This window comes from Bos taurus, chromosome 7 (assembly GCF_002263795.3).
Source record: "Bos taurus isolate L1 Dominette 01449 registration number 42190680 breed Hereford chromosome 7, ARS-UCD2.0, whole genome shotgun sequence".
In the NCBI taxonomy this organism is placed as follows: Eukaryota; Metazoa; Chordata; class Mammalia; order Artiodactyla; family Bovidae; genus Bos; species Bos taurus.
The window spans coordinates 102,151,617-102,165,885 of NC_037334.1; the positions used below are offsets into that span (position 1 = coordinate 102,151,617).

Genomic DNA, 14,269 nt, shown 5'->3' on the forward strand with positions numbered 1-14,269 from the left:
ACTTCATATCAGCTAAAACTTCTTCATCTAAAGTCTCATGTAGAAGTCCAGTAACATAAAAGGAGAGCTTCTCTGACTGACTTAGACTGGAAAGTACTATTGATTCTGCCTCTGCTGCCCTTACCTCTTTGTTAGAGTTCTTCTGAGCACATTGAGAATAGCACTGGTAAATCATGTCGAGTCTTCTTCCATATAAGGACTTTTATTTCTCCTATGTCTAGAACTGCACTTGTCTGTCTTCTCTTCTGCCTTTTATGTTTTGGCAATATCAGATTATTTCCCACATACTCCATCTTGTCCTGTGCCTCTCTACTATTTTAAGTACTCCTTGACCTCTATGAAATGTCTCTCCTTTTTGGATACCTTGTGAATGATTTTTTATTCTTCAAAACCTCAGATTTCATGTTGTTTGTTCTTTGCCCTCTCCTTGGCTCTTTTTCCTGTGAGGAACTTGAATGTTTCTTCATCAGTACTACTTCTATACTTTGACGTCTATACTTCTATTATCATCATGAACTGTATTACTGTGTTCCCTGTTAGATTCAAAGCGCTTGAAGACAGGTAGTTCCTATATACGTAACGCTTCAGTGTTTAGCATAGTTCTTGGAAGACTGGTATTAATTAAACTGAGTTCACATTGGTGGTGCATAGTTGTTACTTCTGAGGAGCTTGATTTGGTTCATTTGACCAGTAGGTTGAAGAAATGATATGTTCTGGATTGTTCTGTTTTTAAGATATCAAAGATGTTAGGTTGAGTACTCTTGTTGACTGGGGAAGTCTACATTAGGAACATCATAATGCGATGTGTCAAGGCTTTTGATCAGGAAAGAACTGAAGAAGAACATAAAAGTGAATGATCAGAGAGTGAAAGCAGATCCTAGGGAGGTTAGGATTTACAGTCTTTGGTAACATCAAATCCAGTACCAATTTTGAACTCTAAATTTCATGAGAGGGGCAATAAACAAACAGTGCTAAGCATGAAGAACAATTCATGTGTTATCCAGTGTTACTTATAATAAGAAAGTCTAGTGAAATACTTTTGAGCCCAGATTATAATGTCATATGAAATACAGAAGAGAGAAGACCTGAAATAGAATGCAAAGCAAAGACCTTAGGATGAATCTTGAATAATTATAGAACCTCATAAGTTGTTTCTGTATTCTGCATTTTAAATTTCAGGCTGAATCATGGCATTTGAGCTGTCGCAAGGGTGCTTGAGATGAGCAACCCTGTAAACTAGTTATGTTGAGTATGAAGATTTGGGTGTCAAGAGCATAGACACCTCTGTTTAGCAGTGTGGCTTTCTCTAGAATTTCCTTTTAAGTTTTTATTGGTGATCAACATACATTCAATCTACAAAAGTAGTTTAACACCGCATAGCTTTGTAATGAGAACTTCTTATTTTAGGGAAGAGAGTTCTTTATCTCTCTCCCATTGTCCTTTTTATTTTAGGCCTTGCTCTGTTTTGGTGTGAAGAAGGCAAATAAATGCCTGAGCCACTTAAAAAAGTATTTAAGTTTGAAAACTAAATGAAAATTGTAGTGGTGTTCTGAAACTCAAAAAAAAATTTTCCAGACCTTTGTATAAACCTATTTTTTTGTAACAACAATATAATCTTGAAAAAGGTCCGTTTGGTTAATTTGTCACTTCTATTGATTCATTGCATGCTTTATCTACTGCTGAGAGAGATTTAAAATAGCTGTACTTTGGAGATGTTATCAAGTCAACCTTATTTTTGTTTTCTTTTTGTTTTAGCCTCCGGAAAGGCAGATTGTGGTTGGAATATGTTCCATGGCAAAGAAATCCAAATCCAAACCAATGAAGGAAATTCTCGAACGGATCTCCTTATTTAAATATATCACAGTAGTAGTATTTGAAGAGGATGTTATTTTGAATGAACCAGTGGAAAACTGGCCTTTGTGTGATTGTCTTATTTCTTTTCATTCTAAAGGTATTAAAAAAACAGGGAGGGAAACCTCTTCATTCTCTGACTATAAAACTAATAGATAAAATAGAAAAATAAAATTAAACTCACCTAGTCTCACAGATAAGTGATATTAACATTTTGATATATTTCCAGTCTTTTTTCTGTGTTTATTTTTTAAAAACACATTTAATGTTATAATGTATTTGTAATTGTATATTTAATTTTTAACCTAATTACATCAAGCAGGTTTCTCCTTTTATCTCATTCGTCAAAAAAGCTAGTTTTTCATGGTATGATCATGTATCATCCTGTGGATGTAATATATTATGCTTAACCAATATCCTAAAAGTAAGATGGTTTTTCAGTTTTTACTATTAAAAATAGGGTTGTGATGAACTTTTGAATGTATATTTTTGTTTGCAACTCTTAAGTTTCTTGGAATAAATTACTGATTTTTGAGTATTATAAACCAATATGTTTTACCATACAGAAAATGATCTATCATTTCTCCTATACTTATTCATACTTTATCTCTTAAGAACATAATATTTGAATTTTTATTTTGTTTGCTGTTTTTTATAAATCACACTGAAATAACAATTAAGCTTAGGTATTACTTCATAGTTTGGGCTTCCCTGGTGGCTCTGATGGTAAATAATCCACCTGCAATGCCAGAGACCTGGGTCCGATCCCTGGGTTGGGAAGATCTCCTGGAGAAGGGAATGGCAACCCACTCTAGTACTCTGGCCTGGAGAATCCCATGGACAGAGGAGCCTGGTGGGCTACAGTCCATCAGTCACAGAGTCAGACAAAGTGCACTAATCAAAAGTTATTAAGTGTATATCTGAAAATTTATAACCGAAGAATCTGAGTTTTCACTTAGAACTCTAAAATATATGCACTCATATAATAAATGTATTCACATTAAATCATTTTTGTTACCAAACTATGTGACCTCCAGTTGTGTTAAAGTTTCACTGTAAGTAGGTGTTTAAAAAGCATTGCCTTTAGCAATAAGGGGATGCAGCAGGTTAAAACTGTATTCCCGTAGAGGAGATATGTATCGATTTTCATTATTTCATGTAGAAGCCAAAGCCCTGGTCTTCTTTACAGACTGAAGGTACTCATTTCAGAGAATCTTAAAAGTTTGCTTAACCTGGAGGGTAAGGTGTTCTTCTCTTACTATCACATGGTTCTTCATATTTATTAAGTAAAAATTAGTTATTTGCTTATAAAATCTAGCTGCTACCTAAGGTCATATCCTGTATGCTGTCTCTTTAACAGCAGCAAAAGCAGGGTAATGACTATATAGGGTTTTCTTATTTCCTGAATTCTGTTAGAAGGCTTCAAACCATAGACATTGTGATATCTTTACATTAAGTGATGAATTCTTAGTCATAATACTGGAAGGGTCTGTGATTTGTGGCCAAGTGATTCTTGGTATAGAGTATTTAAATGTTAATTTAGAAATAAATTTTTTTTTAACTAACCATAGTTTTGTTTTTTTTTAACTGCAGGTTTAACACTTCCTCTCTTAACTATTCTGATAATGCTACAAAATTGTGTCTTCACAGATACACTGCAGCACACTATAGTTAAATACCATGTGTGCCTGCTGACTGTTACCCTTTTCCTTAGAAAAGATGTATATTAAAATATTGTTACTTAGGGAATAATAAGTTAACATTTATTGAATATTTATTATGCCAGATACTGTAATAAATGTTTCATATGGACTATTTTATTTGATTTCCCAAAGACCTTTCTAGGTAAGACTGTTAAAATATTCCTTTACAGCTGGGAATTGGAGACTTAGAGATGTGAAATAAACTTGCCCAAGGTCACACAGCTAATGAAAGATAGAGTTAGGATTTGAACCCTAGTTTATGCTTTTAAGTTCTCATATCCTGCCATTCTTAATCATACATGTTGATGAATAGAATCGGAGTCTTTTAGTGTCAATACAGAAAGTGAAATATAACCATTAAAATAATTTAAAATCTCTTATTATATCTGCTTTTTGATTTTTCATTGTAATTAGTAATTTTACCAAAGTCTAGAAATTTTAAGAACTTAATTTCTGGTGTGTTAACATTGACCTAGTATCAATAACAGCAAGTATGTTCTCATATATTTTATATTTAGAGCATGTCTGTTGAATATAAATTAATTTTTTCTTTTGCTGTTTTTAAAGATGCCTCAGTTTTTGAATTATCAGCTAATTTGTGTGTATAGCATCAAAATATCTTTAGTGAGGAGTCACATAAACTTTTTAAAAAAGACCACCAGATGATTGTAATGCAATTGTGTTATTTATGTATAGATTTCTGTTTGTGTATGAGGTAGTCTTACCTTCTATCAGCTGACTTTGAAGCATCAACTAAACATATCAGTACTCTAAATGGAGTTACATAACTACTGGCTTGCTGTGCCTTACCAATCAAATTAAGAACAAATAAGATTTATTTAATAGTACAAGATAAATCAAGTTTTATGTGTTTATTATTCTATGTCTTATAAAAAACAGCTATATGCATAATGAAATTAGTCTTTTATGGGATGTGGCATAAATTAAAGTTGATTAAGTTAGAGATGTCAACTTATCTTGCGATTGTACAGAATATGTTAATAATATGTATTCTTAGGATTTCCACTGGACAAAGCAGTTGCCTATGCCAAACTCAGGAATCCATTTGTAATCAATGACTTGAATATGCAGTATCTCATACAAGATAGGTGAGTGGTTAAGTTGGCTGAAGTAAGGGAGGAAAATCAACATTTATTTAGTATCTACCTAAGCTGGCATGGTACCAGTGCTTTTATGTGTGTGTGTGTGTGTGTGTGTGTATATATATATATATGTAAATTTGTGATATCTTTGAAATAATACTTAGTAATAAATATTTGTATCCAGTTTTATAGATGAAGAAACTATGGTAAAGTGGAACCATTTTGAGAAATATGTTCCTATGTATCTTAGCAATTCATTTAACAGATCAAAAGCATAGATATTTAAGAGAAATTGTAAAACACAAATGCATATATTGCATTTAATTGATGCTATTAATGGCTACCCTTATAATTTCACTAGCGTTCTATTTTATTCTGTGTTAGCATTACAGTAAGAGGTTATATATAAGAAAATGCTATATAAAGTATAAGGTCTTATAGTTTTTTTCTATTTTTTTTCCTTTCTTAGCAATATTATTAATATCTGAAATTTTATAACATTTTTCCAAGGTTTTCATATTAATAGATGTCTATATATTACAAATGTAAATTTATGTGGGAGTGCATATGTGTCTCCATTCATTTTGAGAAATTTAGAAAATAAAATGAAGAAAGGCATTTAATTTAACCCTGCCACTGCATCTACCATATTTTTTCAGAAATTTAGAAAGCAATATATACATGCACTCACATTTTACAGAATTAGAATCAGTGTTCTCTTTAAAGACCATAAACATTTTTCCATGTCATTAAATATTTTTTGAATATAAGATTTTTAATACTTTAGGTGATATTTTGTCACTGTGATATAGCAACTTTAATTAGCTGTTTCTGTTTTATACATTTACATTCCCTCTTTTAAAAATTAGTATTTTAATATGCCACAGAAAGTTTTGTGCATACACTTTTATTCTAATATTACTGAATATTTCCTTGGAATACATTTCTTCAGTATTTTAAATGACATTTGTTTACTTATAAAGAAAGACTATATACATGACTTTTTTAGTGGTAGAAAAGTAGTAATATACTTTATGAATAGTACAGTAATATACTTATCATGAAACATTAGCAAAACAATAAGGGTATTCTCTTTTTCCTTCAGGAGAGAAGTGTATAGTATTCTTCAAGCTGAAGGTATTTTGCTTCCTCGTTATGCAATTTTGAACCGTGACCCAAATAATCCTAAAGGTAAGAGTAAGAGATTTTAAACAATCTCTCTTTTAAAAGTCTCTTACCAAAGACTTCTGAGCCACTCTCCTCTATAATTAAATAGAATTTAAACAGCTTATGCATTCTATTCAATTTTTTTTAAATGATCCAAATAGGCAATTAAATTTCAATTAAAATGGGACATTATGAGCTAGAAGGCTAACTATAACTAGGAGGTGTATATCATATATTTATTGGGTGTGTATTTGATATATCTGAGAATCATAAGGAAGAATTTTTACATAATAAATTTGTATTGATTGGGGTAAGTGAGTGTATAACAGTTGAATTAAGTCTTAGAAACTTCATGCTAGTATGCCACAACTAAACTTCTAATGAGTAAGAATTTTGAAATATTAATATTTTAAAGCACCTTTTGCTTCATTTTCCTGCTTATTTACAGCATAGCATGTAAGTTACACATAGTGTAAAAGGGCAAGGTAAATGCTTATTTGTTTTAATATTGAATGTTCTGATAACAGTATTTTGGGGGAATTTTAGTGACCATATTGTACATTAGAGCAATTTTGATTAAAACCCAGATACCAGCATTATAGCAGGTCCATTAGGTTTTTGAAGAATATAGTTCCTTGTGTCATCATAGATAATAAATGCTGGTATACATCTGCATAAATATTTTTAATTAAAATCAAATCAAGGACTCCCCTGGTAGTCCATTGGTAAATAATCTCCCTGCCAACGCAGGAGTCAAGGGCTTGATCCCGGGTACGGGAAGGTTCCACGTGCCACAGAGCGACTAAGCCTGTGTGCCGCAACTCCTGAGCCCAGACACTGCAGCTGCCGAAGCCCACACACCCGGAGCCGTGCTCCGCCACAGGAGAAGCCCCCTGAGAGAGGAGGCCCGCGTGTGGCCGAAGACCCGGCGCAGCCACACACACACAAATCAGTGCATCATCCACAGTTCGGTTTCTCTGTAACCTCTGTTCTAGAGAACAAGTCCTCAATAATAATATTGTGGTTATATCTAGGTACTAAGCAGTATGTAACTTTTTTCTTGCAATTATGTTTGATTTATAGAATGCAATCTGATTGAAGGGGAAGATCATGTAGAAGTAAATGGGGAAGTTTTCCAAAAGCCATTTGTAGAAAAGCCAGTCAGTGCAGAAGATCACAATGTTTACATTTATTATCCAACCTCTGCTGGTGGTGGAAGTCAAAGACTTTTTCGAAAGGTAAACTTTTGTTAGCCTAGTGACTACTGTTCTTTATACATTGTTGCATAAATTTTACTAAAAGTAATCAAGTATTTAGTAAAACTATGTTTAAGAATGTATCATTGAGAGATAAATTAATGTCATCATTAGAGAAACAAGGCATCATTTTAGTTATTAAATTTACGTACAAAATACCAAGAAAGTTACTAGATCTTCTTTCTGCCTTCCATTTATGAATCTATCATATGAGAATTTCAGGTAAAGATCAGCATTTTTTTAGAAAAATGGCCTACAAATGAATAGTTCCTAGAAAAAATAATACATGAAAGTATGCTCAAAATTGCACCCATAATAAAAAAAGTAAATCAAGTCCAAAAGATAATGACATTAAATTACTTTTTGAATCAGCAAGATCAAAAAGATTGAGGTAGTTGGGAAACGAGCATAAGCCCAGACGTTGTTATCGCAATATTTCTTCTGAAATATAACTTAGCAGTATGTCGGTATTAAACCCTGGAGAAGGAGATGGCAACCCACTCCAGTATTCTTGCCTGGAGAATCCCATGGACGGAGGAGACTGGGGGGCCACAGTCCACGGGGTCGCAAAACTTCACTCACTCAGTATTAAAAGTGCACATGTGAGTTCGAGCGGGAGCGGAGAGCGGACCCCAGAGAGCCATGAGCTGCCCCACCGCCGGCCTAGTTACCATCACACCCTGGGAGGAGCCGCAGCTGCCGCAGCCGGCCCAAGTCACCATCACCGCAACTATGAGCAGCGAGGCCGAGACCAGCCACCGCCCCCCCGCGCGCTGCGCCTCCCAGGTCCTCAGCGCTGCTGACACCAAGCCCAGCAGGACGGGCAGCGGCGCAGGGAGTGGCAGCCTGGGCGGCCTCACATTGGCGGCGCCTGCCAGCGGGGACAAGAAGGTCATCGCAACGAAGGTTTTGGGAACAGTAAAATGGTTCAATGTAAGAAACGGATATGGTTTCATCAACAGGAATGACACCAAGGAAGATGTATTTGTACACCAGACTGCCATAAAGAAGAATAACCCCAGGAAGTACCTTCGCAGTGTAGGAGATGGAGAGACTGGAGTTTGATGTTGTTGAAGGAGGAAAGGGTGCGGAGGCAGCAAATGTTACAGGACCTGGTGGAGTTCCAGTTCAAGGCAGTAAATACGCAGCAGACCGTAACCATTATAGACGCTATCCACGTCGCAGGGGTCCTCCATGCAATTACCAGCAGAATTACCAGAATAGTGAGAGTGGGGAAAAGAATGAGGTATCAGAGAGCGCTCCCAAAGGCCAGGCCCAACAGCGCCGGCCCTACCTACCGCAGGCAGAGGTTCCCACCTTACTACATGCGGAGACCCTATGGGCGTCGACCACAGTACTCCAGCCCTCCTGTGCGGGGAGAAGTGATGGAGGGTGCTGACAACCAGGGTGCAGGAGAACAAGGTAGACCAGTGAGACAGAATATGTATCGGGGCTACAGACCACGTATTTCATAGGGGCCCAGAGAGGACAGCAATGAAGAAGATAAGGAAAACCAAGGAGATGAGACCCAAGGTCAGCAGCCACCTCAACGTCGGTACCGCTGTAACTTCAATTACCGACGCAGACGCCCAGAAAACCCTAAACCACAAGATGGCAAAGAGACAAAAGCAGCCGATCCACCAGCGGAGATTTCGTCCGCTCCCGAGGCTGAGCAGGGCGGGGCTGAGTAAATGCCGGTTTACCATCTCTACCATCATCCGGTTTAGTCATCCAAGAAGAAGAAATGAACATGAAATTCCAGCAATAAGAAATGAACAAAAGATTGGAGCTGAAGACCTTAAGTGCTTGCTTTTTGCCTGTTGACCAGATAACTAGAACTATCTGCATTATTTATGCAGCATGGGGTTTTTATTATTTTTAACTAAAGACGTCTCTTTTTGGTAATGACAAACGTGTTTAAAAAAAAAAAAAAGCCTGTTTTTTCTCAATACACCTTTAAAGGTTTTTAAATTGTTTCATATCTGGTCAAGTTGAGATTTTTAAGAACCTCATTTTTAATTTGTAATAAAAGTTTACAGCTTGATTTAAAAAAAAAAAGTCAAACTGCAAGCACCTGTTAATAAAGGTCTTTAAAAAAAAAAAAAGTGCACATGTACTCATAAGCAGTCATGGAAATGCAAAGCAGCAACACACCGAGGTAGTGTTCTACGTCCATTAGGATGGCAAATATTAAGTCTGACAATACCGAGTTGTAGATAATTATAGATAAGTGGGCGCACCTACACATTGCTGGAGAGACTCTAATTAATTAAAAATGGTTTTTAAAAGGTTTTGGCATTATTTTGTAAGTTGAATGTGAGCGTATTCTATCACTAGTGGTTTCACTTTGAGTATATGCCATAGAACACTCCTGCACATACTTGTCACAGGAATATTTAAAAGAACATTTGAAGCAACATTGCTTTACTAGCTAAACCTTAGAAAACAGCCTAGATATATATTATAGGCAAATGAATGAATTACTGAATATTTATACAGAGGAAAATTCTATAGTAATGACAAAGCAGAGTTACCTTCAGCAATATGGTTAAATCTTAGAAACACTGTTCTAAGTGTTCATTGTATTTTTATGCTATTTAAGTTATAGCAGGAAATAATGTAGTGTCAACTACATAATGTGTTGTTAAATATTTGTAGACTAAAAACAATTTTTGGAATATCAATGATAGAAATAAATGGTAAAAGAGAATATTTTATAAAGAGGAGAATAATTTGGTTTTACATTGAGAGACTTCTTTTATTTTCAGATTGGCAGTAGGAGTAGTGTTTACTCCCCAGAAAGCAATGTACGAAAAACAGGCTCATATATATATGAAGAGTTTATGCCTACAGATGGTACTGATGTTAAGGTAGGATTGCTTAAAGTATATTTTAAGTTTGTATTTTGAGTTTACCAGTGCTATCAGAAAAAGAGTTTACAATAGCTGCTGCTGTTGTTGTTGTTGTTTAGTTGTTAAGTCATGTCCGGCTCTTTTGCAACTCCATGGACTGTAGCCTGCCAGGCATTTCTGTCAGTGGGATTTTCCAGGGAAGAACACTGGAGTAGGTTGCCATTTCCTGCATGGCAGGCAGACACTTTACCGCTGAGCTATATGGGAAGTCCATTTAGTTGGCTATCTCTGACCTCTATTTTGTTTCTCTTTCTTTATAACTAGAGATTCTTAATCTATTTACATTATGAATGTCTTTGGCAATCTAAGCCTATGGAGCCTTCTTATAGAATAATATTCCTCCTTGCTTAGAATAAACCACAGAGGATTACAGTGGAGACAAATTTTATTGAAATAAAGTTAATCAAAATATTTAAAAATCAATCCAAAATATGGTGGGTTAGAGTCTAATAACCACCACAGTTTCTAAGCATCAATCAGTGTAAAAAGTGTTTAGACAGCTTTGACAACTGTAATGTGATTACAAAAAAATAGGTGTGATTTCTGTTGGTGACAAATAAGGTCTTAATTGCTTTACCTTTAGTGACTCTGTGTCTAACTTGTCGTACAGTCGCTAAGTTGTGTCCAACTCTTGGCGACACTATGGACTGCAGCACACCAGGCTCCTCTGTCCTTTACCATTTCCTGGAACTTGCTCAAATTCATGTCCATTGAGTTGGTGATGCCATGTAACCATCTCAAATTCTGCTGCCTCCTTCTACACTTGCCTTCAGTCTTTCCTAGCATCAGCGTGTTTTCTAATGAGTCAGTTCTTTGCAGCAGGTGGCCAAAGTATTGGCATTCCAGCTTCAGCTGCTGCTGCTGCTGCTAAGTCGCTTCAGGCGTGTCCCACTCCGTGCGACCCCATAGACAGCAGCCCACCAGGCTCCTCTGTCCCTGGGATTCTCCAGGCAAGAACACTGGAGTGGGTTGTCATTTCCTTCTCCAATGCATGCAAGTGAAAAGTGAAAGTGAAGTCGCTCAGTCGTGCCCAACTCTTCACGACCCCATGGACTGCAGCTCACCAGGCTCCTCCGTCCATGGGATTTTCCAGACAAGAGTACTGGAGTGGGGTGCCATTGCCTTCTCCGTTCAGCTTTAGCATCAGTCCTCAAATGAATATGCAGGACTGATTTCATTTAGGATGGACCGGTTTGATCTCCTTGCTATCTAGGGACTCTCAATTCTTCAGTGTGCAGCCGCCTTTATGATCCAGCTCTCACATCCATACATGGCTCCTGGAAAAACCATAGCTTTGACTACATGGACCTTTGTCGGCAAATTGATGTATCTGCTCTTTAATACACTGTCTAGGTTTGTCATAGCTTTCTTTGCAAGGAGCAAGCATCTTTAATTTCATGGCTGCAGTCACTGTCCACAGTGATTTTGGAGCCCAAGAAAATAAAGTCTGTCTCTGTTTCCACGTTTTTCCCCTTTTATTTGCCACAGAGTGATGGGATTGGATGCCATGATTTTAGTTTTTTGAATGTTGAGTTTTCAGCCAACTGTTTCACTCTTCCTCTTTCACTTTCATCAAGAGGCTCTTTAGTTCCTTTCTGCTATTATCTGCTTATCTGAGGTTGTTGAAATTTCTCTCAGCAGTCTTGATTCCAGCTTGTGATTCATCCAGCCCAGCATTCTGAATGATGTTCTGTGCGTATAAGTTAAATAAGCAGGGTGACAATACTTTTTGAGTGTTACCTTGCTACAATGTGGACTTCCCTGATAGCTCAGTTGGTAAAGAGTACACCTGCAATGAAGGAGACCAGCTTCAATTCCTGAGTCAGGAAGATCCACTGGAGAAGGGATAGGCTACCCATTCCAGTTTTCTTTGGCTTCCCTTGTGACTCAGCTGGTAAAGAATCCACCTATAATGTGGGGGGAAACCTGGGTTTGTTCCCTGGGTTAGGAAGGTCCCCTGAAGAAGGGAAAGGCTACCCACTCTAGTATTCTGGCCTGGAGAATTCCATGGACTGAATAGTCCCTGGGGTCTCAGAGAGTCAGACACGACTGATCAACTTTCACTTTGCTCGCATGTGAAATGAGTGCAGTTGTATGATAGTTTGGACATTCTTTGGCATTGCACTTTTTGGGATTGGAATGAAAACTGACCTTTTTTCAGTCCTGTGGCCACTGCTAAGTGTTCCAAATTTGCTGACATACTGAGTGTAGCACTTTAACAGCATCATCTTTTAGGATTTTAAATAGCTCTGCTGGAATTCCATCACCTCCACTAGCTTTGTTGGTAATAATGTTTCCAAAGGCTCACTTGACTTCACACTGCAGGATGTTGGGCTCTAGGTGAGTGACCACACCATATGGTTATCCAGGTCATTAAGACCTTTTTTGTATTGTTCTGTGTATTCTTGCCTCTTCTTAATCTCTTCTTCTGTTAGGTTCTTAGGCTTTTTGTCCTCTCATGTTTCCATCCTTACATGAAATGTTCCCTAAATATCTCTGTTTTATTCGAGACATCTCCAGTCTTTCCCATTCTGTTGTTTCCCCGTTTCTTTGCATTGTTCATTTAAGAAGACCTTCTCATCTTTGCTTTGTATTCTGTGGAACTCTGCATTTAGTTGAGTGTATCTTTCCCTTTTTCCCTTGCCTTTTGCTTCTCTGAGTCTAATAGAGAGTTTTTTCTTAGGTGTAAACTGAATCATGAGCCTCCTCTTAAAAATTCTCTTGTGGATCCTCATTGACCGCAAGGTAGTAATCAGACTTTTAAGGCTGGCATGCAAGGTACTTCATGGCCTGCCCTCTGTACTACAAACCTTATTTCTTACAGTAGAAACCATAGCAAATAATGTACTCTCACCTGAATATGGCATGCTGTTTCGTTCCTCTGCCCTTTGCGTTTATTACCTTTGCCTAGAGTGCCTTTCCCTGTCTGCTTTTGAATTCTTGTTGCCCTTATTAATCTTCCTTCCATGCTTAGATCTTTATTTTGGCAGTTACTTTCTTCTATAATTTTTTTAGTCATTTATACCTTTTGTCAAACTAAAACAGTTTGAGAAGGATCACAGCATTATGCATTCTAGTATTCCCTTATAATGTTTAGTATAATTATTTTTTAGAGAGAACAGAACCTCATTTTACCAGTTTTGCTGTATAATTACTTATAACCTCTTCCAATGTTGAGAATTTTCACACGTGAAATAGAACAATGTGTCAAAAAATACTGCCTAGAAACAGAGGTGTTTTTTATTTGAATTTGTTGCTTGCCGTTATATATTTACATATATATCTTTTCAAAGTAATGTGTATATTTTAACATTTCTGAAAGGTTTACACAGTGGGTCCAGATTATGCCCATGCTGAAGCTCGAAAATCTCCTGCACTTGATGGCAAGGTGGAACGAGATAGTGAAGGAAAAGAAGTAAGATACCCTGTTATTCTCAATGCACGAGAGAAATTAATTGCTTGGAAAGTCTGCCTTGCTTTTAAGGTAGGATGTTATGCAAGCCATGTAGACTCGTAAAAATTTGAATTTTCTTTTTTGAGTGAAAGAGATGTTGTTTGGGCTTATAATAGGAAAGAAAAGTAGAGAGAATGAACTGGTATATCTGAATAGTTTTTTTGAACTTTACAAAAGATTCTTGCCATTAATAAGAATATATGATAAATGAAAGCCTTTCCTTCTTATTCTTTCTTCATTATATAGAAGGAAACTGACAGTTTATTCAGAAACTACAATTAGAGAAGAAAACAACTGAAATGGTAGAGTTATAGGAGTATTTTTTTAATATACTCCTATAACAGAACTAGTTGTAAGTATTTACTCATAGAATTGATACGATTTTTTTTTTTTTTAAGGAAGTCTTCCACCTTTCACAGTTGATCATTTGGTCTGTTAAATATAGTAAAATATATTCGTGAAAACTACTAATAAAAACTTTTTACTTAGATATTTGACTTGTTCTCTCAATCTCTATTATTAAGGTTTGATATACTGTGCAGTAAAGATTAAAACAGAAGTAGTACAACTTGCATCTCATAGAGGATAAACTTTACCTTGTTGAAGCCTTGTCTTGGATATGTAACTTAAAACTAGTGTATATTGCTAGTTATTAAATAATAAATTCTTTGTGTCTTAATAATTTGAAGTCTCTCATGGAAGGAATCGTAACCTAAAGTATGTTTTAATAGTTTTATATGGTTTTTATATGATCTGTTTTAACTTTGTAATGCCAGGATTCCAAAAGCCATGACTTAAAATCATATTATACTAATACATGATG

General features: G+C 36.2%; 1 protein-coding gene and 1 pseudogene across 24 annotated transcripts in view; both read left to right on the plus strand.

Annotated features, from left to right (window-relative positions):
- The window catches only part of PPIP5K2 (diphosphoinositol pentakisphosphate kinase 2), an 82,981-nt gene that overhangs the window by 9,391 nt on the left and 59,321 nt on the right, over positions 1–14,269 (plus strand). For 22 of the 24 annotated variants that reach the window (XR_009495116.1, NM_001191152.2, XM_059888467.1 and 19 more), the window contains 6 exons: positions 1,756–1,951; positions 4,573–4,663; positions 5,763–5,848; positions 6,908–7,062; positions 9,849–9,950; positions 13,315–13,476. Coding sequence is in view for 23 of the 24 variants with exons in the window: in NM_001191152.2 (NP_001178081.2) it covers positions 1,756–1,951; positions 4,573–4,663; positions 5,763–5,848; positions 6,908–7,062; positions 9,849–9,950; positions 13,315–13,476 (792 nt within the window). In the remaining variant the exon portion in view is untranslated. The other 2 variants (XM_059888461.1, XM_059888466.1) reach the window with 2 other exon arrangements.
- Positions 7,708–9,194, plus strand: LOC101905525 (Y-box-binding protein 1-like; annotated as a pseudogene).